The 25521-nt window shown below is 41.0% G+C and overlaps 1 protein-coding gene across 5 annotated transcripts in view; it reads right to left on the reverse strand.

Annotated features, from left to right (window-relative positions):
• Positions 1 to 25521, reverse strand: part of arhgap32b (Rho GTPase activating protein 32b) — a 134000-nt gene that overhangs the window by 60881 nt on the left and 47598 nt on the right. For 4 of the 5 annotated variants that reach the window (XM_046868562.1, XM_046868560.1, XM_046868559.1 and 1 more), the window contains 3 exons: positions 20333 to 20441; positions 13066 to 13157; positions 10180 to 10264 (listed from right to left, as the gene is read on the reverse strand). In XM_046868562.1, the coding sequence (XP_046724518.1) occupies positions 10180 to 10264; positions 13066 to 13157; positions 20333 to 20441 (286 nt within the window). Of the gene's footprint in view, positions 1 to 10179; positions 10265 to 13065; positions 13158 to 20332; positions 20442 to 24389; positions 25047 to 25521 lie in introns of those variants that run through there. The other variant, XM_046868561.1, reaches the window with a different exon arrangement.

The following is a 25521-nucleotide window of genomic DNA, read 5'->3' on the forward strand; positions in this document are numbered from 1 at the left end:
CCAACTTAGTTCAATTTCCTTAACTTGATATAACTAGCGTAATCTGATTGGTTGCTATTAATATCAGCTATGTTTTTTGCTATGTTTTTGACCATATTATTCTTATGTGCTCCCTAATCCTTCTATTAAGTCCCCATTTGCTGTTATAAGAACTTCCACTCTTCTGGGAAGGTGTTCCACTAGATTTTGGGGTGTGCTTGTGGAGATCTTTGCCCATCAGCCAAAAGTGTGTTAGTCAAGTCAGGTACAGATGTAGGGTGAGGAGGCCTGGGGTGGAATCAGCGTCCCAATTCATCGCAAAAGTGTACAATGTAGGAGGTATAACTGAAAGGATAAGGTTTAAATATACAGAATACATATTTCAACACATCTGAGGATGTAAAATGGCTCCGAATGTCAATATTATGATATACAGTAGTTTTTTTCTCATATATTCCCAACTGTGCGAGTAAATCGAATTACAATTTGCCTGGACAAATCTGACTGCGTGTGGAATTTGACGTGGTACAAAAAGCACAGTGGAGCATGAATACTAAAGTGCATTGTGTCTGGAGCAGAATAACAACATAGGTCACGTTATTGAAATGCGTTCAAGTAGTGTAATTGAAATGGAAATGCTTTAGAACAGCCATAGGCGGAGTGAAATGCTCACAGCGGGGCTGCGATGGATATGAGCCGTGATTAATTGCCGTCTCTTAACAGGGGTTTCAGAGACCTAAAAAGAAACTGGTAGTAACAGAAAAAAAATGGACGTTAAATCCACATTCACAACTGGCACTAGAGATGCATACTGCTTCCCACATGCTGCTGATAGGACAGATATTTATTTAGTTCCCATACGGACGCATTCATCGACCGTTTGAAGCTTTACAGAATGCTGATGCGGACAGAATCGCACAGAAGGAGGTGGGCTCAAAGAGTCAATCTGCTGCTTCAAACCCCTCCCCCCCAGGCCATTTGTTTTCTCTATTAGTACTCGACTGGACCAGCTGAGACGCCATGTCGTTAGAGCGCACATGTCGAGAGTGCACATGAGCAGACACTAACACACACCCACTGCAGTGCTACTCTGGCTTAGACTGAGTCGAAAGCTGGCAGCTCACGATCGAGCGCTTCTTCCAGGGCCACGTCTCTATGGACGCTGACGCCTACAACGCCACTCCTAAATGACTCAGAACACAAAAACCGGTCGGAGTTCGCTAATATATAACATGATAATACATATCAGAGTAAAACCTGCATCGGTGTTTATTCACAACTGAATACAATCAATTCAGAGGCTGCAGAGGAAAATAAGTGCTGAAGAATTAGACACATATTTTTTTTTTTTTACCACCAGAGCTTCCAGTCTGTGCAAACCATATACAGTATATATATATATATATATATATATATATATATATATATATATATATGTGTGTGTGTGTGTGTGTGTGTGTGTACAGTGGAACCTCGCTTAATGAGTAATTCGCATAACGAGCAAAATAAATTGCAAAGAAACGGCTCCCTTAACGAGCGACATTTCGCATAAGTGCTACATGAGTCTGTGTTTAGCACTCGTTCCGCTAGCATGTTAGTTTGTTGCTTGTGATCACACATTTTTCCAAACCAGGTTTATTCACTGATAATGGCGTCACATTTTCACCAAATTTTTAAGCGTCGGCAAAAACAAATGTCTCTAGACAGCTTTCTAGTAAAAAAGAATTAGGTAATGTGTCATAAATTCAGAATTAATAAACGCGTTATTTCGTTTTTTTCCGCAAATCGGAATCGCATTCCAGGTTGGTTCGTCGCGGGATATAAGAAAAGATTAAGATGATTTACGCTCCTTAACAATTTCTAAGTAATTTTCTTTGAATAAACGTTACATATAAAACATTTTAGTTTTTTTTGGCATGGAACGCATTATCGTATTTTACATTCATTTATATGGGGGAAGTTTTTTCGCCTTACGAGTGTTACGCATTACAAGTATATATAAATATAATGTTGAATATTTTATTTCGTGCACATATGATTCAGAAAAATAGGGTCATTCCGGTCGCTACTTTCCAGAAAATATTCGGGGAATCAAACTGAAACAGAAATTAAGAAGTTCATATCATGAATCCAATCAAATCATGACTAAATTGAATTGTTACACCTTTAATAGCAACTTTTATAATAAATAAGGATGGCACTTATTATTAGCTTGTACACACAAGAGGCAGCAGTTATGGATCAGTAAAGCAAATGTCACGTTAAGCAAAAATAATTACACTGCCAGAATCCTACATGTGATATACAGTGTAGGTGAATATCAGCAAAAGACTTGCTATGATTTTTTAGGCGGCAAAAACATATGTTTCTACAAAACAATTATCAGAAAAGATTATTATAGAATCATACGCTCCCCAGAGACCTGTCCACTCAAATATTCATTACTCTGTGTTAAAGTAATTACCTGTGTCATCATTCTTAATATATTTTATATTACTATATCAGATACCACATGTTGGCTTAATTAATGAGATTTCCAGAGAACCAAAAAACAGAGGCAATCACAACACAGAACGCTAATGAATTTGTTGGGTTTTTTTTGTCTGCACGTTATAATGGAAACCGTGCTACAAAAACAGCAGTAGACTTTTCATTCAAAGCAAAAAGGACACAATAGGAGAATGTAGTTGTTTTTTTTTTTTTTTTAAAGAAACCAAAGATACCCATTTTCACAAATGCTATGGTGTTTTATTGCATTGGTGTTTGTGCACAAAAATATTCAAGTCAAGAGTCAAGAGTTTTATTGTAATTTCTACTATACACACTTGTACACGGTACACAGTAAAAACGAGACAACGTTGCTCCAGAACCCTGGTTCTTCACTAAACAACATAGCGCTACAACACAACACAACACAACACAACACAACACAACACAACACAACACAAAGCTACGTAAAGTGCTCGATGCAACCGAGTGCAAACAGTGCAGACGAAAAACAGTACAGACAGACAGTGCAGACAGACAACACAAGACAATACACATAACCCAAGATAGCGCTGACCAGTAAACCCACTGTATACTCTGAATATACAGTACTGTGCCAAGAGAACTATGAAAAACTATAACTGAGAGTAAATATAAACAAACACAATCTTCTTCTTTCGGCTTTTCCCATTAGGGGCGCCACAGAGGATCATCCGTCTCCATACCCCTCTGTCCTCTACATCTGCCTCTTTCAACCCAACTACCTGTATGTCTTCCCTCACCATATCCATAAACCTCCTCCTTGGTCTTCCTCTTTTCCTCCTTTCTGGTGGCTCCATCCTCAGCCAGCATTCTTCTACCGATATACCCCATGTCCCTCCTCTGCACATGTCCAAACCATCTCAACCTCTCCTCCCTCACCTTGTCTCCAAAACGTCCTACATGCGCTGTCCCTCGATTTATATGCAATGCAAGAAACAGCAGTAGCAGCAGTCGAGAGGTGAAAAAAAACAGCATGTAAACAGTGTAATACAGTCAAGTATATATAATAATAGATAAATGATGGTGAAATGGATTGAGATGAGTAATGAGTGTGTGTTCAGTTTGTACAGTTCGGTAACACATTTGAGTGTGTGTGTGTGTGTGTGTGTGTGTGTGTGTGTGTGTGTGTGTGTGTGTGTGTGAGTTTCAGATCAGTTTTGTGTATTGAATATTTAATATTGAAATATTACTATAATCTGATAAAAAAAAAATTAAAAAAAAATGATCATTGCACCGATAGTGGGCTGGATAGGGATTCATTGAAAGCTGTTTGAGGAAGCGAGGAAGAATGCAATATATTCAGCAACTGAAAAAAAAGAAAGCGGCAAATGACAGCATAAGCAATGGGCAGAGTGAAAAAGCAGGGCAGGTTAGCTTTATTTTGGATCTCAGTGCGACAGAATAATAAAAGCAATCAGTCAACTAAAAGCAGAACTCAACCAAATATTTCCTGTGCCGCAAGAATCTGGGCAGCGACATACGGCCAAGAATCCGTATCCGTTTCCAACAGTCTGCCCGAGACTAGCAGATGGTGCAGATCAACACATTAATATTGGCTTGAAAATAAACAGCTGACCATTCCAATCGGAGAGGAGACACCGGGTTTCCCTGTCCTGCAGTGAGGACGGACAGAGGGCGAGAGGATGACATCTTCTCATTTCTCAATTCATTTCAACTGAATGATTTCCCCTCCCTAAGGTTAACTGGCATTCTTAACTGGAGTGGCACAAGGCCTGATGCTGCTAAGTGGCTCCACTTGAGAAAGCACTACAACTCGAACATCAAACTGATGTGTATGGGGGTTGACAGTAGACATACTGACCCCTGGGGTGGAGGTGGCCTCTCTCTGCCTCTTCTCTCCAGGCTGTCTAATATCTTAAAGAGCCCACATGCTGTCTGCAACTGCTACGAGGTGAAAGTGTTTGACTCTCTCCACAGGCCGTATAAAAGAAGTAGAGGGAGATTCAGAAATGGACCGATACAGATAGAGCGATAGCTTTAAGAAGGTGGTTGCGCGTGGTTTTTTGGCCGTTGTTATACATATGCATGCCGGATTGGACACATAAAGCAGCATAGAGTTCAAGCCACGGCACATGCTTGGGTTTGGAGCTCAAACGTAACTGTCAACCAGCAGATCAAATCTGAACGACCACCAATACACAATAAAGCAAAAAGACTAAAACTTCAAGAAATATAAAAAAAAGACTAAAAAAGACTATATACTATATACTTAAAGACTATCTAAACTATCTAAAGACTATATACTTCAAGAAAGTAGAGGTGACACCAAATACTTAAAGATTCGATGCTTCGATAGAAGGAGCCACTGGTTTAGTCAATATACTACCTATTATTATAATAATGTAAATAAAATCTGAACAGATAGAAGCTTTTAATAAATATTTTTAAGTGACAGGTTTAATTTTCACGTCCCCTGATCTGTGAGGGACACCGGAGCATCTTGAAGGCAGGGATTTAAATAATTAATGTCTGGGAGATTATGTGAAGGTACACAGTAATCCCCAGTTTATTGCGGTGGTTACGATAAATGAGAAACCTTGATTAATAGACGTCACCGCAAAAATTTTATGTTTACAGTACTGTACTGTATTAACATTTTACTTCATTGTATAATGAGTAATCATATTTTTATTAACAAATGTCATTATTCAACATAAAACTCCATAAAAACTATCCACTATAAGTGTTTTGGTCTATCGTGCTATCCATGAGAGACTGGGAAAATCAGCCAATCTAATTAGTTATGTGGTAAATGCGATTCTCTGATAAACTGGAGATTCGAACCGTGGAAAAACGGGGGATTACTGTATTCTGTTCTTACTTAATTCTGTAAAGTGAAAAATTTGTGATTTGTTTTTCGGTACATCGTTGTTGCGCTGTACTTGTCAATATAGCCGATTTTCCTTTGATTTTCCGACGTGCGAAATGCAAATCCTGTCCGCGGTGTGGCCTTTCCGCAGTGATTGATTCGCTCTTTTTTTTTTTTTTTTAAGGTTTATTGATCCAAACAATGTTTGTATACATTTTCTTTGATATCTTTGTGCGATGTTTTGTACACAGTGGCTTTAAAATGATATGAGGAATCGTTTTACGAGTGTTTATCCGCATTGTTTTTCACTTTAAAAAGTTAAAAAGGCACCATCAGTTTCGTCTATTACTTGACAGTGATACTTTATTAGACTATCTGGTGTCATAACGCACACACACACACACACACACACACACACACACACACACACACACACTTGGGCAAGACAAATTTGATTCGACTATGTAAATCCCTAGTTGGTGACACCCCTAGAGGAAAGTCTAGTTCATAGAAGTATAAACACACAGTATACTTATACATATGATGACACTAAGAATCAAAGTTGGAGGAACATCTATTCAGTGGGCATCAAGATTTTGGCATTGGAGTGTGTTCGGAATATGGGCACAGTCACAGCCACTGTAAAACCCTCACAGTGACTCGCTAACAGACACTCTCTCACTCAGCAGGTTAGGAGGGGATCCATGGAAACTATTTCCTTTGGTCTAACAGTCCATGAGGTTAGCCCACACAGTCCGAGGGGGTTAAACACACACCCTCTGCCACCGCCTGTCTATTGATTTTGCAGTTGGCAGCATCAGATTTCAACTAAATATCAACTAAATCTAAAACTTCGGCTTCGGTCTTACTTTGACTCAGTGTGGTTCCTGTGCAGTGCCAGGTACCATGCTTTCAGTGACAGCTCCGGAAAGATCTGCAGCACAAGTCAATCATTGTGTGCAATGGCAAAGCCAGAAACAATACACCCCCCAGCACAACCACACACACACACCACTGTCCACTGAAATGTAAAATGCAAAGCAAGTTCCAGAGTGCACACAGACGGTCGGGAAGCGGGAATTGGATCCTAATCCGAGTCGGCACGGGCAAGTCACTTGACGCTTTCGGCTTAGCACGTTTCGGATGGGATTCGAGGAGGAATGTTGATTTCAGACCCCATTAAAAGTATTTTGTTGTACAACTGGTCGAAGTGGCGATGAAAATGTCCAGCGGTTTACTGGGAGACAAAGACAAATTTGAAGGTTAACAGCCCGATAGGCGTTTTAATAAGATCTAAAAGAGTGCTAGGATAACCAGCTCGCTTTATTCACGCAAGTGTGTTGTTCACAGTGGGAACCCCTCTGGCTGCATCTCAGACCAAATCAACACAATCACACTCGACTCAGGCCTGTAATTACAAACCATTCATAAAGCACTGTGAGGAGGACGCCATGCAGCGTGCGAGCGGAAATACAGAACGGCAGAAACAGAGACCCGTGCTAACCGAGCACGATGCACAGGTAGACTTCGCTCCTGACCTCCATTTACACAGGCTTTGAATCTGGAGTAGGCTTTGTGAATTTATGAGCTGCCTACGAAGCAGCAAGGGGCAGGATTTACGTCATGTTCTGTCACTGTGATTCCCTGCTGCTACCCTCCAGCAAGAGCAATCAGGTACTGCCCTCTACTGGAAGCGCACACACACACACACACACACACACACACACACACACACACACACACACACACACACACACACACACACACACACACATTTGTATTTGTCCTATAACAGGGTCCGGTTTTGTGCCAAATTGTGGGGTCCACCCTTTCCAGTGGCTTTACGGACTTACGGAAAATGATCAAAAACTCGTCTTCAAAACAATCACTTAGTTAACAAAATTTTCACCATGTTGGGGTTTTTTGGTCACTTGTGGGGTTCTGGTTTCACATTAAGTACTAGTGAGGTCCGCCTTCACAGATACACACAGGTTTATAGTTTTTTTATTCTAGCAGGGAACAGAAGTAAATCTGGAAACATCAACAATTTCTATTGGTTTGGAACAGACACACACACACACACACACACACACACACACACACACATAGACACACACACACATAGACACACACACACACACACAGACACACAGACACACACACACAGACACACACACACAAAACTGCATTCATCAAGCTCTTAACTGCAGAAAAAAAGCACATTCACAGATGCATCTTTAAAAATCCCAAAATACTTTTGTTGTTTATCGCAGGCACGAAATGAATCCTGTGCGGTGCCAACAGTGTCATTAGAAGATAGCGAGTCGAATCTGCCAAACATCAATATCTGTACGTGTAGAAGGAAATGTCGGTGCTCTTCTAGAAGCACATTTAGCTGCCCTGATATTTTGTAAGGAAAAAATGTGTCTTGGTAAAAGTCTTGATAGAACTGTGGGCTTTATTCAGTCATGGAACCTGCCTAAAGATTTCCATTCCATCTACAAAAACAAAGAGAAAAACACTTCCTCAGATTCTCCTCCACCTTTCAGTCGAGGCCAACGAGATACGACATCAGGTGAACTCTGGCCCCCTTGCGTCAAAGGGTCTTTTCCATTCCAGACAAACAAGAGCCACACCTACAGGTTATTTAAAGACCAAGACAAACAGATTAAACATATTGACTCAGGACAGGCTCCTACCTGACTGGAACAAATCCCTACAGCAACACTGGCCTTCTGAAGAGAATTTCATGTCAATGTTTCATGAGGATGAAGTTCAAACCACAATAGTAAGGAGATTTTGATATGATCAGAAGCCTGGTAAATCTGCATCTGTGCAACTTTCAAAGTGAATTTTACAAGTAAATTACAATAATGGAGCTTTTAATATATTAAGATTCCGACTACAAATCCCTTCATCTGTAGAGGTCGACCGATTGATTGGGCCAATTTTGGGCATTTTTAAATTAATGTGCATCCTCCTCTAATGTGCTGCAAATTAAGCTGACTCACCAAACCGCGAGTGTATGTTCTGCGCTTGTGTGAGAGAACATAACTCTCTCATTCCAGCAGGGGGCAGTAGTAAGAGCTAGAACTGTGAATATATATGAAGCAGGCAGTGTTTACATCATTACGGATTTGTGTAGCTTTTTTCAGTTATCAGGATAAGTTGCGAAGACAAGATCAAGAACGATAACAGAAGTGTCTCTATGTTCTCTTTTTATTCCGACGACATGCGGAATCGGCCGACAAACAGCTGACGTGTCCGACCAGAGCCAACAGTGCGGAACCCACCGAAAAAACTAAAGCTGACGCTCAAAAACCACCGGACATTTCTCAACGGCCGACCGTCAGCTTTGTGTGTCCTGGGTTTTAAGTTCTTATCCTTCGTACCTAATCGAGCCTTATATATTGAATTGGTTAATTATGATGCTACTTTTGGAAGCGAATCAAAGTATCTATTTTGGAACTGTGTTGTTAGCGATCCTTCAACCAGCTGTAGTTTAGGTTACGGGTTGGCTCGGGTAACGAATCCTGCTAACAAGTGCACTGATTGGAGAGGCTTGTGTTGTTCAGTAAATGTTTAATTTAAGCAATTTTCTGTATTACGTCTTATTAAGTAACTGTTTTTTTGAGAATTTCTGAGATGAAGTCCAGCAAATCGGCCGAACGTATCGATCCGAACAGAATCTGCATCCTATATAAAAAAAAAAAACCCATATCGATCGACCTCTGTTCATAAGTACCGGACTTTATCAACACCCCTTTAGCTGAATGAGCTCCAAAATGTAGTGGAACGTCTTCCCAGAAGAGTGGAGATCATTATAACAGAAAATGTGAACTAAACATGGAATGGGATGTTCAAAAAGCACAAACCAATCAGTAGTGTATACTGCTAGACCACAAATTTGAAGTGAACCCCTCTGTATTCGCTGTCTTTTTCTAAACAAATGAAGCGAGAACTAAAAATAACAACAAACTACGAATGTAATAATCGGCAAATCTAAATCTGCAGATACACTTTTTTATAAATATACTGGTGCACTCTGTGGTCATAAGTAGTTGATTAGGGGGTCCAGACGATTTGGTCTGAGCTTCTTTGTTCAGGATTAGTATTCTAAGCAGAAAGCTTGTGCTTTGTTCCCACCCGGAGCTTCCCCTTCTATTATCTCTTGGTTTGTACTTCATTATCAGCCCTAATCCCTAAGACAGGAGCCCACAGACCACAGAGTCCTCCATCTCTCTGCACTTGTGTCTCTACACAACAAGACTCCATTCACAACCCTCCAAATCCTTTTAGGCCTTTTTTTCTTTCTATGCCCTGACGCTACAGGCCATAACGAGAGAAATGAGCAGGATTCAGGGTCAAAAATTGTGAAAAGTGAAGAGTGCTATTCAATATCGTGCATCACGAAAGCTGGGAGCTTGTAAAGACGAGGACATGTGAAAAGGCAACAGTAAACCTTGCTTGAAGCGATGAAATAAATATATAAATAAACCCAATAAGGCACGCTCGTCTGATTCAACCCAAAACGTAAAAAGCATGTAACACGTTTTACTCATTTGCTTAAAAAGCCCTGGAAACACTCGACCTATACTGGTGTGTACTATATCTCCCCCAATTCACCCAGAGGAAGCAGGAACAGCTGGAGCAGAGCTTTACTGCTCGTTTGTGAGGCATGTTAATTATATCTGTCGCTGCTTTTTATTCTTCACTGGTAGCCAGCTGTCTCTGTAAGAAACACACCAACGCTCCGTTCGCTCCCGCGTTAAAACCCGACCCTTTAATGTGCACATGCTGAGTCACGGTGCTTCTGCAACAGAAGTGGCAGACAATCTTACCTGTATGCTCCCGAAGTCCACGTTTTCGTAGTGGAAATGTGCACATTCGGCTAACTTCGGGAAGTGGCCCTTGGTGAATGAAAGCCTGAAAGAAAACAACAAAGGGAAGATTTTTGATGAATGCAGCCTCTATAATGGGTGGAATTAATGTAGTGAAATCTTGAAGTAGTAGGAGTGTAATTACTGAGTACAGAAGGTTTTGCAATTTTACAATTTTGATACGACAAAAAGTCGCTCGTCCACGCACCCGCCTCCACATACACACACGGATCAGCATAACATTAGGACCACCTGCCCTATATTGTATTGGTCCCCCTTTTGCTGCCAAAACCCCGTCGAGCATCAACAGCATTAACTTCAGGGGGAGTGGAAGCTCAGTGGTTAAGGTGCTGGGTTACTGATCGGTGTTCAAGCCCGGTATCGCCAAGCTGCCACTCTTGGGCCCTTCAACGAGGCCCTTAACCCTCTGTGCTCCATATGTGAAAAATAAAGACTATTCTATTCTTTAGCAATTTGAGCTACAGGAGCTCGTCTGTTAATCGGACCACACGAGGCAGCCTTCACTACCCACGTGCATCAATGAGCCTCGGCCGCCCGTGACCCCACGACCCTGTCGCCGGTTCACCGCTGTTATTTCCTTGGACCACTTATGATAGATACTGACCACTGGAGACCAGTATCACCCCACAAGAGCTGCAGTTTTGGAGATGCTCTGACCCAGTCATCTAGACATCACAATTTGGCCCTGGTGAAACTCAAATCCTTACGCTTGCCCATTTTTCCTGTTTCTAACATGTCAACTTTGAGGACAAAATGTTCACTTGCTGCCTAATATTTACCACCCGCTAACAGCTGCCATGATGAAGAGATAATCAGTGTTATTTACCTCACCGGTCATAAAGTTATAATGTCACAATGTTATGCCTGGATAGTGTATATACTGTATAGTTTATATAGTACGGCACTTAAAATTGCTCCATTCTGCTAAAATAAGTACAGTAAATAATGACTAATGAATTATGCAAATAATACAGTTCTTGAGTAACTTGAAGCAACTGATGTTGAAATAAAGCAAACTCTGAATAAATGAATATATTCATATATATATATATATATATATATATATATATATATATATATATATATATATATATATATCCCTATGTTTATACTTATAGTTATACTTTATATAGTAATGAATTTATTTTATTTCTATTTACATGTTGGACAGTCGTAAATAGCATTTACTACATGTTGTACTCGGTATGAATGTGTTTGTGACAAATAAAATTTGATTTGATGAAGCCTCTTGAACTGCACATATATCCCATTCCACATTTAGTTCCCATTTGCTCTTATAATAACCTCCACTCTTCTGGGAAGATGTTCCACTAGATTTAAGAGAGTGCTTATGGAGATTTATGCTCAGCCACAAGGGAGTTGGTAAAGTCAGATACTGATGTAAGGTCAGTGTTCAAATTTACCCCTTAGGTGTTCAGTAGCGTTGAGGTCAGAGCTCTGTAGCAGGCGACTCGAGATCTTCAACTCCAAATCACGTAAACCACATTTTCATGAAGCTCCCATTGTGTACAGGGATATTGTAATGCTAGTTCTAGTTCATCTGAAATTGGAATTATCCTTTAAAGATTTACTAAACTCTTTTGGGTTTAAACAAAACATCACTAGACCGATTTATCTTTTTAATCACACACTTGACTTAATAATATCCGACGGAGCAGACGTCACTGATATTGATATTTTACCTCAGAGTGATGATATTACAGACCATTACCTCATATTGAACGCACTACCGGTAGACCAGATTAGCCGTATCTCACCACGTTATCGATTTGGTAGGACTATTGTTCCAATTGTTCCTATTGTTCCATAGGACAGAAAGAGCTGTACTGTGTTATTACCAAAGCCAAATCAACAAAATGTCTGTTAGATCCCATTCCAGCTAAACTGCTGAAAGAAGTGTTACATACAGCTGGTGAGCCTCTTCTGAATATTATTTACTCCTCGCTATCTTTAGATCATGTCCCTAAACCCCACAAGTTGGCAGTTATTTAGCCCCTCATTAAGAAACCTAATTTGGATCCAAATGAACTATCAAATTACAGACCCATTTCAAACCTTCCATTTATGTCTAAGATTTAAGAAAATATTGTGTCTGCCCAGTTATGTTCCTTCTTACAAGAAAACAATATCTTTGAAGAGTTTCAGTCAGGTTTCAGGCCTTTATCATAGCACAGAAACTGCTTTAGTTAAAATCACAAATTACCTGTTTTTAGCTTCAGAACAAGGCTACATCGCTCTGTTAGTTTTGCTAGATCTGCATTCGACACTATAGACCATGACCTTCTCCTGGATCGCTTACAGAATTACAACAGCATTCAGGGACAGGCATTAAGCTGGCCTAAATCCTCCCAGTCTGATCGTTACAATTTTGTGGATTTAAATGGAGAACTGTCCAGGTTAATCCAAGTTAAATATGGGTTGCCACAAGGTTCAGTTCTAGGACCCCTGCTTTTCACAATATACATGCTTACCTTGGGAAATATTTTCAGAAGGTTAGCTTCCATTGTTATGCTGATGATAGCCAACTATATATCTCATCAAAACCAGAATAAACAACTCAATAGAAATAACTTTCTATTGTTAGATTCTGAAAAGACTGAGATTTTGTTTCTCAGCCCTAAAACCAGTACACAAAAGCTCCAGCATTTCAACTTGCACGTAGAAGGATGTAATGTAACTACTAGAAATAAACTTGAAATTGAACCGCATCCAAAATCTAAACAGTTAGTGAAAAGAACCGCATATGGCTGGAAAAGTCAGGTGTCCCAACACTTATCCTCTTAGCGGATAATCGAACAAACTTACCTTTTGACGTTCTTGACCTTCATGCTGGCAGTGCTGCTGCATGAGCGGATCAGCGGTTCACTGCTCAGCTCGGGGATTTCTGCACTCCGCGCCTAAATAGACGAAGCAGACTTGAGAATGGAACAACAACCTGATTTAATGACACTGTGAAGTTTAAAACCTTTTTTTTCCTCCTAAAGCATCCTGGATGTTTATCTGAACTGCACAACGTGGCAAAGAATGAGGAGAATAAAAGCTGCGGATAACCATGCAGCACCTGCAGCTTTTTAACTACAGAGAGTAAGTCATAGAGGACAACATCAGGCCACCAAATAAGGAGAGTCAAAGGGCCAGAGGACACTAGGACAGGAGGACGGGAGAGTATTTACAGCTAACTGAAGGACGCTCGGCGTGACGTGAATGTCAGCATTCGGGAGTGAAGAAGCTCCTGCTGTGAAGGAAGCCTAAATCCTTTGACAGTCAGTAGGCTTAATACACCCCGCCTGCAATCACTTCAGCATCCAGCCAATCGCGAGACAGACGCAGTTATCTGGCAAGGTCGAGTTAAGCAACGCGGAGTGTCAGTAAGAAAATATGAATCATTTTTGTGGCTGCTTCACAGTCAGACAGCAGCTTTCCAAAAGCGTCTTAAGCGGAGATGGTTGAAATCTGCTGCTGGGTCACGTGACTGGTTCTGCTCTAAATAACTCAGGAGGAAATGGATGCAGTTTAAGATGCAGCAGGGTCAAAGTCTAGGGTGAAAAAAAAAAAAAAAGTCGCCTAGACGTGAAGAATACTTTAAGGATCGAGGGATCGTTTCAATGCAAATCGGAGAGAAAAGATTCACGGTGTAAATGTCTGACCGGTGCATTCTCGCTGTATGGGTAATAAACAAGAGCTAAAACAAATGAACAACATATGAAGGAAATGGCAACATGTGCTGGAATGAAAATCTTAGATTGAACAAAAATGCTATAGAACAGGGGTGAACAGCTGATGAACTGCAGTCCACCAACACTTCTTATTTTTTTAATAAAGCACATTCAGCAGAACATCTGCAGCAATTTACCACTCTTTATCCTGTTCAGTCATGTTGGCTTTAAATGCTAAAACTTTGATATTAGTTCGATTGCTAACTACTAGGGCTGTAATGATTCCTCGAGTAACTTGAGTAATTCAATTACAAAAATTGCTTCGTTTACTCCATTTCACTCAACACCGAGCACAGCGTTTCCCCACGGACCATTATTACTGACGCACCACCCGCTAAACTCTGGAGCGCGCTGGACAGGAAACACTGAAGACGGTGCAGAATGAAAAAGAACAGGGGGGAAACAGCGAGGGGCGAAGAGAAGATTCAAACCAAAGAAAAGGCAAAAAGTTTCCAAAGTTTGCGATCATTTCAAACTAAAACATCAAGAAAACACCGTACAGTGTGTTTACTGTATTGAAATTGATTTTTTTTATATGTTTATTTATATGCAGTGCTGTCAAAAAGTCTCTCGGCAGTGGCTAAATAAATACGCAGATTTAGTGCGTGGAAAATTTTAAGCAGCTTTTCAGAGATGGGAATAAATAAATACATGAGTGAGAATAATTATTAATTAATTAATAATTATTTAAGTTTAATTAAATGAATATTCTTTTACAACTTAATCGGCCACTGTGGAGGGACTTTTTAAATGCGACCATGTTTGTATATTGAAGTTACAAAAGTTGCAATTAAATGCACTAAATGGGTTTAGTTTTCACCGATATTCGTTTATGCAATTTAAGCAATACAATTTTTTCTAAAAAAGAAAAAAAATTTACTTGTTCATTTTCTCTTGTATACTTAGTATTTCTCTTTAATAAAGATAAAGTATTTCTTATCCCATTACTCGATTAATCGCTGGAATAATCGTTCGAATACTCGATTACTAAAATGATGGACAGCGCCGGAGTCTTACTTACTACTATTCAGATGACTTAATGACTAGTGAAGAAAGAAGTGAACAAAACCAAGGTCAAAAATTTATCTTGGGTATACAGTGGAACCTCGATACTCGTGACCTGGACATACAGGACCTCGATAGTTCGCGACTTTACGTTTGGAATCGGACTGAGAGTAACTCGCGATGAATCTGATGAGTCCCCGAGAATCCGCAAGTGGCTTGAAAGTTGGGAGTAACATTTCAAAACAGAGTTTATACTAATAAATGACAATGTTTGCAAACTATTTTATTATTGTATTATTCATTTAAAGTAGTAAATAAAACATTTATGCCAAGTAATTCACAATTTTTGTTAAGTTTACAGTACAGTACATGTACAATTCCGCTTGAAAAAGGAACCGTTGAAAGGAAGAGGAGTCAAAACCTCGCAATTTTTTGTTACGAGGGGCCATGTGTAACCCTTGCGAGTATCATGGTTACAATGTATTAATTTTAAATTTAATATAGAATAACTACCAGGGCCTGTTAAGGCTGGGTTGACAGATAAGTATTGTTGCCCCAATTAAACAGATATCATCCAGTGTCAATGTTTCAAAGGAAATGGGATAAATATGACAATGATCTGCAAATGAAAACTGTTTATCCCAGGTACCTAAACTCCTCTACCTTCTCCACCTCTTCTCCCTGTAACCGCACCTCTCCACTGCCCTCCCTCTCATTCACACACATGTACTCTGTCTTACTCCTACTGACTTTCATTCCTCTTCTCTCCAGCACATACCTTCCCATTCCAGGCTCTTCTAAACCTGCTCCCTACTCTCACCACAAATCACAATTTCATCCGCAAACATCTTAATCCAGGGAGACTCCTGTCTGACCTCGTCCGTCAACTTGTCCATCACCACTGCAAACAGGAAAGGGCTCAGAGCCGATCCTTGATGCAGTCCAAAATTCACCTTAAACCAGTCTGTCGTTCCCACTGCACACTTCACTGCTGTTACACTGTCCTCATACATGTCCTGCATCATACAGTACCAAAACTCCTCTCTCGGCAATCTGTCGTACACGTTTCCAAATCCACAAACACACAATGCAACTCCTTCTGACCTACTCTATACTTCTCTATCAACATTCTCAAAGCAAATAATGCGTCTGTGGTGTTCTTCCTCGGCATGAAACCATACTGTTGCTCATGCAGCTCCTCATATGCCTTTTCCTTGGCATTTGCCACATCCCTCTTTACCTGCTGCTGCATCTCCTTGTACTCCTGCCTACTTTTCTCATCACTCTGTCAATCCCAATTCGGTTTTGCCAACCTCTTTCTCCTTATGCTGTCCTGCACTTCGTCAATCCACCACCACGTCTCTTTGTCTTCCTTTCTATTTCCAGATGTCACACCAAGTACCTTTATAGCTGTCTCCCTTATCACTTCTGCAGTAGTTCCACAATTATCCAGCACCTCTTCATCACCACCGAGCTCCTGTCTTACCTCTTTCCTGAATCTCACACTACAGTCTTCCTCCTTCAGTTTCGACCATCTTATTCTTCTTTCAGTCCTCACTCTCCTCCTCTTCTTTTTCGCCTCCAAAACCATCCTACAGACCACCATCCGATGCTGTTTAGCTACACTGTCCCCCGCCAATACCTTACAGTCTCCAATCTCCTTCAGGTTGCATCTCCTACATAGATTATAGTCCACCTGTGTGCTCATTCCTCCACTCTTATACGTCACCCTATGATCCTCCTTCTTCCTAAATTACGTATTCCCCACTGCCATTTTCATCCTTTTAGCAAAATCTACCACCATCTGCCCTTCCACATTCCTCTCCTCAAGGCCATACTGACCCATCACCTCCTCATCACCTCTGTTCCCTTCACCTACATGCCCATTAAAGTCTGCCCCAATCACCAATCTTTCATTCCTAGATACCACTTCATCTAATTCACTCCAGAATTTCTCCTTCTCCTCCATCTCACAGCCCACTTGTGGACCGTAAGCACTGATGACATTTATCATCACCGCTTCAACTTCCAGCTTCACTTTCATCAAAACTCTCTTCACCTCCACTACACTTACTGTGCTCTTCCTTTAAAAATCACCACTACACCATTTCTCTTTCCATCCACACCATGATAGAACAGTTTAAAGCCATCTCCAATGTTCCTGGCCTTACACCAGTCTTTACCAGTCATAGTACCCACATTTAAAGTACCAACCCTAACCTCTACTCTCATATAATTCTCCTTTTCCTGCTGTCTCTGTAGACGTCTTTCTCCTCTCCTTCTCCTCCTTCGGCCAACAGTAGCCCAATTTCCACCTCTACCCTGTTGGCTAATGATACCTGTGGCTGTCGTTGGTAACCCGGACCTCGACCGATCCGGTATGAAATTCTTATTTGTGAGCCGCATTTTTGATTTGACACATGTTTTACGCTGGATGCCCTTCCCAACGCAACCCTCCCCATTTATTCGGACTTAAGAATGGCACTAAGAGTGCACTGGCTTGTGCAAACCTAATGGCTGTGTTGTCTCTGTGCTAGCTACACGAAGCAAATTAGCTCGCTCATCCATGATTTTTTTTTTATTTTTAGTATGAAAGCTCTGCATGTCCAGAGTGTGTCACAAAAATATATCTAAGTGCTGCTACAGGCTATAAGTATACACCCAGAATATGTGGACACCCAACATTCTTAAACATCCCAAACTATATTTAGACCCTGTTTGCTGTTATATATATATACTTCCGGGAAGATGTTCCACTAGATGTGTGTTTGAGCTTGTGGAGCTGCAAAGGTGTTAGAAAGGTCAGGTATTGGATGTAGGTGATGTGAGGAGGTCTGGGGTGCAGTCAGCGTTTTTAATTCATTCCAACGGTGTTCTATAGGGTTGAGGTCAGAGCTCTATAGCAGGTCGTTAAGATCTTCCACTCTGACCCGTGTGAACCATATCTCCATAATGCTGGCTTTGTGCACAGGGGCATTGCCATGCTGGAACAGGTTTAGTATCCGAGTTCAAAGTGAAGGGTAAATGTGATGCTACTGCATCCAATGACATCCCATACAAATGTGTACAACCTCCAGGGTTGCTGCAAGTTTCACCAAGTCAAATGTAAACCTTTTAAAACCTTTTTTTGGACCATTAAGAATGAAATTGAATAGACGATGATATCAAACCCTACCCATTATTCAAACCCTAAATTGATTTTTTAAGTCAAGTACCGTATCTGGAAAATCAAATCCGTTTTACGTAAGTGGTACAATCCGAAAATGAATCGCGCCAATAACAGAAAGCTGATTGGCTGTTGCAGGTTGGTCTCATTTGTAAGCGTAAGATTATATTATATTATATATTATATTATATTATATTTAGTCCAAATTATATTGGACTAACAAAAAAAAAGAACTGCAACACCACAGAAACTATCAGACTAAAACATACAAGTGTTGCGGGAGCATTTTAATGAGTGTTAAAGCTAGCGTTACATGGACATCGGAAAATTCAGACCTGTTTAATCATTTTTAAGTCCTAGAACAGTTTTTTATTCGAGACTTTTTCAGACTTTTTAAGGCTCCGCAAAAAACCTTGACCTCCATCTATGTGGTAACAGTTTGAAGAAGAACCACATCTGGCTGGTGTCCCAATACTTTCTATTAAGTGTATGTAAAAGGCATCTCTGTTACACAGATAGACACTGGTAGCTAAAAACATGTCTTACGCAAGTTTGTTAGCTTATAAACCTCGAATATATAATATTTAGCTAATGTTACCTTTCCTTATATGCCTTAAAAAATCGAGTTTAGTTTTGCACCAGATGTTCGCTTTCACTTGAGTGAATTATTACAGCAGTATCATTGCTTGTTCTCAAGCCAGTGTGTTTTGTACTGTATTTACATCTGATGTGCAGGAATATGAATAAATGGACATACACCACATGGACAAAAATATTGGGACACCTGACTTTCCCAGCCAAATGTAGTTCTTTCCCAAACTGTTAAAGGAACACAATTGCACACAGTGTCTCTGGATTCAACAGCATGGAATACTTCCCGACCCAAACCTGTTCCAGCATGACCATGCCCCTGTGTGCAGAGCGAACTCCATGACGATATGCTGTGCATGGGTTGGATTTGAAGATCTCCAGCTATTGAGCTTTGACCATAACCCTACTAAAGACCTTAGGGGTGAATTGGAACATTGACGGACGCCTGGGGTGCAGTCAATGTTCCAATTCACCCCTAAGGTCTTTAGTATGGTTATGGTCACACTCCAAAATCTAGAGGAACATCTTCCCAGAAGGGTGGAGGTTATTCTGAGAGCAAATTAGGACTAAATGTGGAATGCGATGCTCAAAAAGCACATTCCATACTTATGACCAGGTGTCCGCAAACATTTGGAAAATCAGAAAAATCACTAAAAACATCTACAAAATTGAATTCAACAGTAAAGAGACCAAATATAAGTGTTAAAGTGTTATTCATATCTGCACTGTGCGAGACAATAAAGCCAAATAATTAGCAACTCGTTTATAGAAGCTCCTGATTCTCCACTTCATATTACACACACAAGGTGCTACACAGTGCATATAATAAACTGACAAGACATTACAATTTAACTTGAGTCAGCATGAGAAGTATGCGTTAGTATGCATTTTTCTTGCCCTGACTTATAATTACTGACTGAAGTTATACAACAAACACACTGACACGAAGAGTGCCGTCGTATTAGTGGTACTGCGTTTCGTAGCGATTAATCCCCCGCCCCCCCACCACCACCACCACCGATCTGTCTGTGCTCAAAACATCATCAGCGATCGATGAGGTTGCTACGGCGACCGCGCCATTCCAGCTGCACAGGACGCGTCGGAAGCGTGTTTGTCGGGTTGTTAAATTGGACACGGGTCCAAAACATGAACATGGGGGAGAACGAACGAAATAATAATGTGCACGGACCACCCGATCTCTGGAGGCGAGAGAGGCTCTTTTCCGAGGCTGTTGCAACTAAAGCGGTGTCGCTGCTCGCCGTGTCTCGCGTATAATAACTCCTTTATAATGCGATCTAACCGGGTGAAACCGAGGCGATATAATGTAATTAGCGTAAAAAGCCGTGCGAAGAGTATAAAAAGCCTCCTACAGGAACGTGGGTGTGATGGTAGTATTGTAAACCACTTTATCAGCGAGCGGGGATTCGAGCTGTAATTACTACACTGGAGAATTTACCAGCATCCTCTTAAATAAGAGTAAAGTAGTGCACTGTGTAGGTTTATTGTGTGTGTGTGTGTGTGTGTGTGTGTGTGTGTGTGTGTGTGTGTGTGTGTCTGTCTGTGTGTGTGTGAGTGAAAGGAATTTGCATCTCACCATAGCGCTGATGGTTTCCTCCCAGTCAGGCCTCTCCCGGGGGTGGATACTCCTGGCAAGCTCAGGCACTACGTCGTCGGCTTCCAGGTTGCGGCCAGGCCTCAGTCCCCTGGGAATGTGGAGCCGAGAGCAGAGGGAAAAGAAAAGAGTAATCAGCGAAAGAAGTGAACATTAGTCATGAGCGTGGGTGAAAAGTTAGACGCCATTGCATCATTAAAGGCATTTTTTTGTTGTTTGTTTGTTTGTTTTTTGTTACGGTACGAAAAGCAAACGACATGGAGCGCTACTCCAGATGGAGGAAACGTCCAGAGGGATATATTTGCATGCTGTGGGAAGCCAGAGATGTGTGTCATCTACCTGATCTGCGCATTCTAACGAGGACCAGAGCATTTCTATGTGTCGTGAAAGTGTTTTCCTCAATCTTGTTGCAGGAATTTTCAAGACTGGAAACGTTTAATGAAAGAAACTGAGAATTTAGAAAAAAACGCAGCTTAGCCTATAACAGGGAACTTAAATGTAGTTAAAACAACCAGATTTGATGCAATTTCAGTTGAATTTCTATCCTGCGCATGCATCAATCACATGCACACCGACTGCAGGACTACAGAGGCCACACCCCCTGCATGCACTGTGTGTTCTTTCGGAACATAACACACATCATTTCTCGAATCCTCCACACATCATTCACATAAACTAAAGAAATATGAATTAACCTATGTTTAAATCTTCTTTGTGCTGTGTGAAAGCTATTGTACAACAAAATTATAATAACAATTAAATCAAAAATGCCTTTTTTTTTATCTGTATTAGTTTGCATGCATGTCAGCTTATGGTTTTGATGCAGTTTATATAAATTTCCTTCAAATTTCCAATTAATTTCCAGAAATGTCCAACTTGGAATATTTCCCAAATTCCCCAGATAAAGTTCCCATGGAAAGTTTATGGAAATTTACCAGAATTCTCAGCATCTTTAACAGTCTCTCATTCATATAATCAATGGTTTTAAGGCTTGCAATGACACCACGCTGGTGCGAAAAAGAACAGCAGAAATCGCAGACCAGCAGAACCCATGCACATACAATGCTTTAAGGGTATAATAATGCCTACTGTGGTGGGGTTAAGGTTTCACAGACGGTTAGGTAACAATTACAGGTGCTGCTCGAGGATGTCATTTTCCATCCAGACTGTCAAAAGCTCTATTCGCTCTATAGGATTGGTTCTGAACGGTAATCTTTCTAATAAAACGCTCGCACGTCTCACTCATGAAAGAACTCCTGTATGAAGGTTTCTGTCACAGAACCAGAAATACACTGTGTGGCCACAAGTACGTGGACACGTACACATAAACTTGCGCACTACGTAGACAAGAGTACTGGGACACCAGACTGACTTTTCCAGCCATATGTGGTTCTTTACCAAACTGTTAGCACAAATTTCACACACAACTGCAGCTTCCCTTCAAACTGAGAGACCCCAAACTGTTCCAGCATGAAGACGCCCTTGTGCTATTGATGAAGCTTTACATGGGAGATCTGGTGTGGCTCAAAATATCGTTCTGACCCTCGACCAGAACTTTGACCTTGATCCTACCAAACACCGGAATGCCGAATAAGAGCCACGCCTTCTCACCCAACATGGGCGTCAAATCCCCACATCTACACTGTTAGAGGAGTAAATGTTGAAATGAGGGGGTTTCTACATATTTTTGGCCATATACTGTATCACATTAGCACATAACCGGTTTATTTATACATCATTAGTAGCTGCATAATGGTGTGTGCTACGCAAATCTAAATAAGGGCTTCCAGAGTGAGTGACAACAGTAAAATCCCAAATCTACAGTGTCACCACAATGAACCATGCTTACCGCCTTAAAAGCTAACACCTGCTTGTAAAATAATGGATATGAGAGATGAAAGCTACCAGCCCACCTGTGTGTGTCATAAAACTGTAGGTGCTGCAAGCAGGATTAGTGGAAAGGAAATACACGAACATGTTTGATTAAAGCGTTAAAGATGGAATTACCCTACGCTGAAAACAGATGAGGAATTAAGAGGCACGCAAATATCGAAACGAATATTGTTGAGTCGATGAAATATTTCAGATTTTTAACTGGGATGAGAACAAATGTAAGATTGTTCAACCGATTTTTATGTCGTCATTTCAAATATTACACTCCTTTCTTGAATTCCAAAGCTATTTTTAAATGAAATGAGCTTAAAATTTCAGATCATCCATTTATCCATCTATCCATCCATCCATTTACCTATACATCTATCCATCATCCATCTATCTATCTATCAATCCACCCATCCATACATCAATCCACACAACTCTCTCTTCATCTGGCCATCCATCTATCCATTAATCCATCCATTCATCATCCATCTATCTACCAATCCACCCAACCATCTCTTCATCAATCCACCCATCCATCTATCCATCCATTCACATATCCATCCATCAAACTATCTATCCACCCATATATCCATTCATCTATCCATCAATCCATCCACCTCTCCATCTATCCATTCATTTACACATCCATCCATCCAACTATCTATCCACTGATACATCCATTCATCTATCCATCAATCCACCCATCAATCCACCCACCCATGGACCCATCCATCAATCCATAAATCCACACATTCATCCATCCAACTATATATCCACCCATGCATTCAATCATCTATCCATCAATCCATCCAGCCATCCATCTATCTATTAATCCACCCAACCATTTATTCATCAATACACCCATGCATCTATTCATCTATTCACACATCCATCAATACACCCATGCATCTATCCATCTATTCACACATCCATCCATACAACCATCTATCCACCCATACAGCCATTAATCTATCCATCAATCCATCAATCCACCCATGCATCTATCCACGAATTCACACATCTATCTGTCTAACTATCTATCCACCCATACATCCATCTATCTATCCATCAATCCTTCAATCCACCCATGCATCTATCCACCGAATTCACACATCTATCTGTCTAACTATCTATCCACCAATACATCCATTCATCTATCTATCTATCCATCAATCCTTCAATCCACCCATGCATCTATCCAATGATTCACACATCCATCTGTCCAACTATCTATCCACCCATCTATCTATCCTATCCTATCTATCTATCTATCTATCTATCTATCTATCTATCTGTCTGTCTGTCTGTCTGTCTGTCTGTCTGTCTATCTATCTATCTATCTATCTATCTATCTATCTATCCACCCATTCATCTATCCACCCATCCATCCATCCATCCATCCATCCATCAGGTTATTGTTTAGTTAAAAGTGTTATAATACTAAACCTCCTAAAATCAGTATCATAACAACCCTAGTTTGTTTCTCTGCAATAAATTTCCTCCTCTTTGTGCTATATGATACTGTCTGAACAGGACTACAAAGAGAAACCTAGCATGCTTCTTTGGAAACAAGCAAAATGAGTAAGCATAAATCTGAAAAGCGCAGCAGTGTCCGCAACATCATTTCCCTCTCCAGGGGTGAAGGCAAAATGAAAAAAAAAATCACTCTGGAACCAATTACATAAAAATCTGTGCATCATGGATTAAAGCAACCTGGATGGTTTGGAACTGTGCATGCTGGGCGGTGCTCAATCGATATGTGCATTTTATACGATATGACACCATTTCCACAGTTAAAACCAAATAATACACAGGAAACGATGCGTCTTCCTTGGTACTAAACTAATGAGGTTTCGGTAAACGCCACAGATACATGACCTACATGTAAAATTGCTCTGTGGCGCAAACGTGTTACTGAGCGAACTCTGCTAAAGAAGAAGTGCAAAAAAAAGAAAGCAAGAAAAGAAAGCATTTTCTATTTGCTCAACACAGCGAAATCTCATTCATCTCTGACACAGTTCCCTCAATGAACAAATGATGGAATGATGAGCAAAGTTTTAGAGCGAGGACGGCAGGCGCGCTACAGAAGTGGGGGGATATGCGGGGAGGCGCTCGACTGTATCCGAGACAAATTCTTTCCTGATGAGATGTAACCTACATCGTGCAGGCCTCCACTCCACCCTGTGTCTGCAGCCGGCTCTCCCGAGCGCGTATAAACCTCACTCGATATCTCCCCGCCTCGGGCTGTACAGACTCGTGGCTGACCTCAAACTGTCATCCTCGATGCTGGTCTCAAACAGAGCCCGTTGCGTGTCTGATCGCCGAGGGGAGGAGCCCACGGAACTCGCTACGAATCCTCAGATTCCCGAGCAGCGTCGGTTCTATAAATCGCGGTGGTTGGAGATACAGAGAGGCGTGTCTTAATGAGGTCACGTGATCAAGTCTGGTACAAAAGATGGCGCTGTGGCAGTGATGTAGAATTGCTAAGGGGTTCCCTTTATTCAGTATTCGCAGCTTAATGGAGCACGAAATCTGTCCGACAGCGACCGCAGTCAATGATTCATCAGGCAGAAAATGGAAAGATAACCACCAACTCTAGATAAGACGAAGGAGACGAAGCGACGGCCTCCATTCCAGTCAAATAATACTGCACAATCACGCTTTTTGATGGTGCTAATACAATTATTCAAATTACCAACACAATTTTATCATTTTTAAAACATTTACATTTGACCTCTTATTCCAGAGCGACTTGCACCGAGAAGGCACAACTTAATGACCACGATCAGCTGTAACATTACGACCACCTGCCTAATATTGTGTTCTTCTCCCTTTTGCTGGCAAAACAGTTCTGATCCGTTGAGCATTAACAGCATTGACGACGTTGACTTCTTGCATACAGGCATGTCCTGTGAAAATACTGTGAGAGAATAAAAAAAAAGTTTGGCACTGAGTTTGGCCCTGCAGAAGATTGGGAAGCTGAGCTGGTTCAGGAGTGGCTGTCTGGCACACACACACACACACACACACAAATACCACATCGAGGCAATTTCACTGAAACAACCACAATCTGATAGAACAGAGCACGGCTGATTGAGCAGCAATCTCGATGTGTTACGCTCCTCCAGCGTCGGAGAAAAGTGGAGCTATTACTGTACGCCGTTTTCATTACTGATCCTGCGACATCCCGTTTTCCAATTCGAACCATCTTCACCAACTTTAGGCTTGTTTCAGTAGTAGACAATGGTAAGAAACTAGTGATCAGTACAAGCAAAGGCACTTGTTTAAAG

This window comes from Silurus meridionalis, chromosome 15 (genome assembly GCF_014805685.1).
Source record: "Silurus meridionalis isolate SWU-2019-XX chromosome 15, ASM1480568v1, whole genome shotgun sequence".
NCBI classification, from domain to species: Eukaryota; Metazoa; Chordata; class Actinopteri; order Siluriformes; family Siluridae; genus Silurus; species Silurus meridionalis.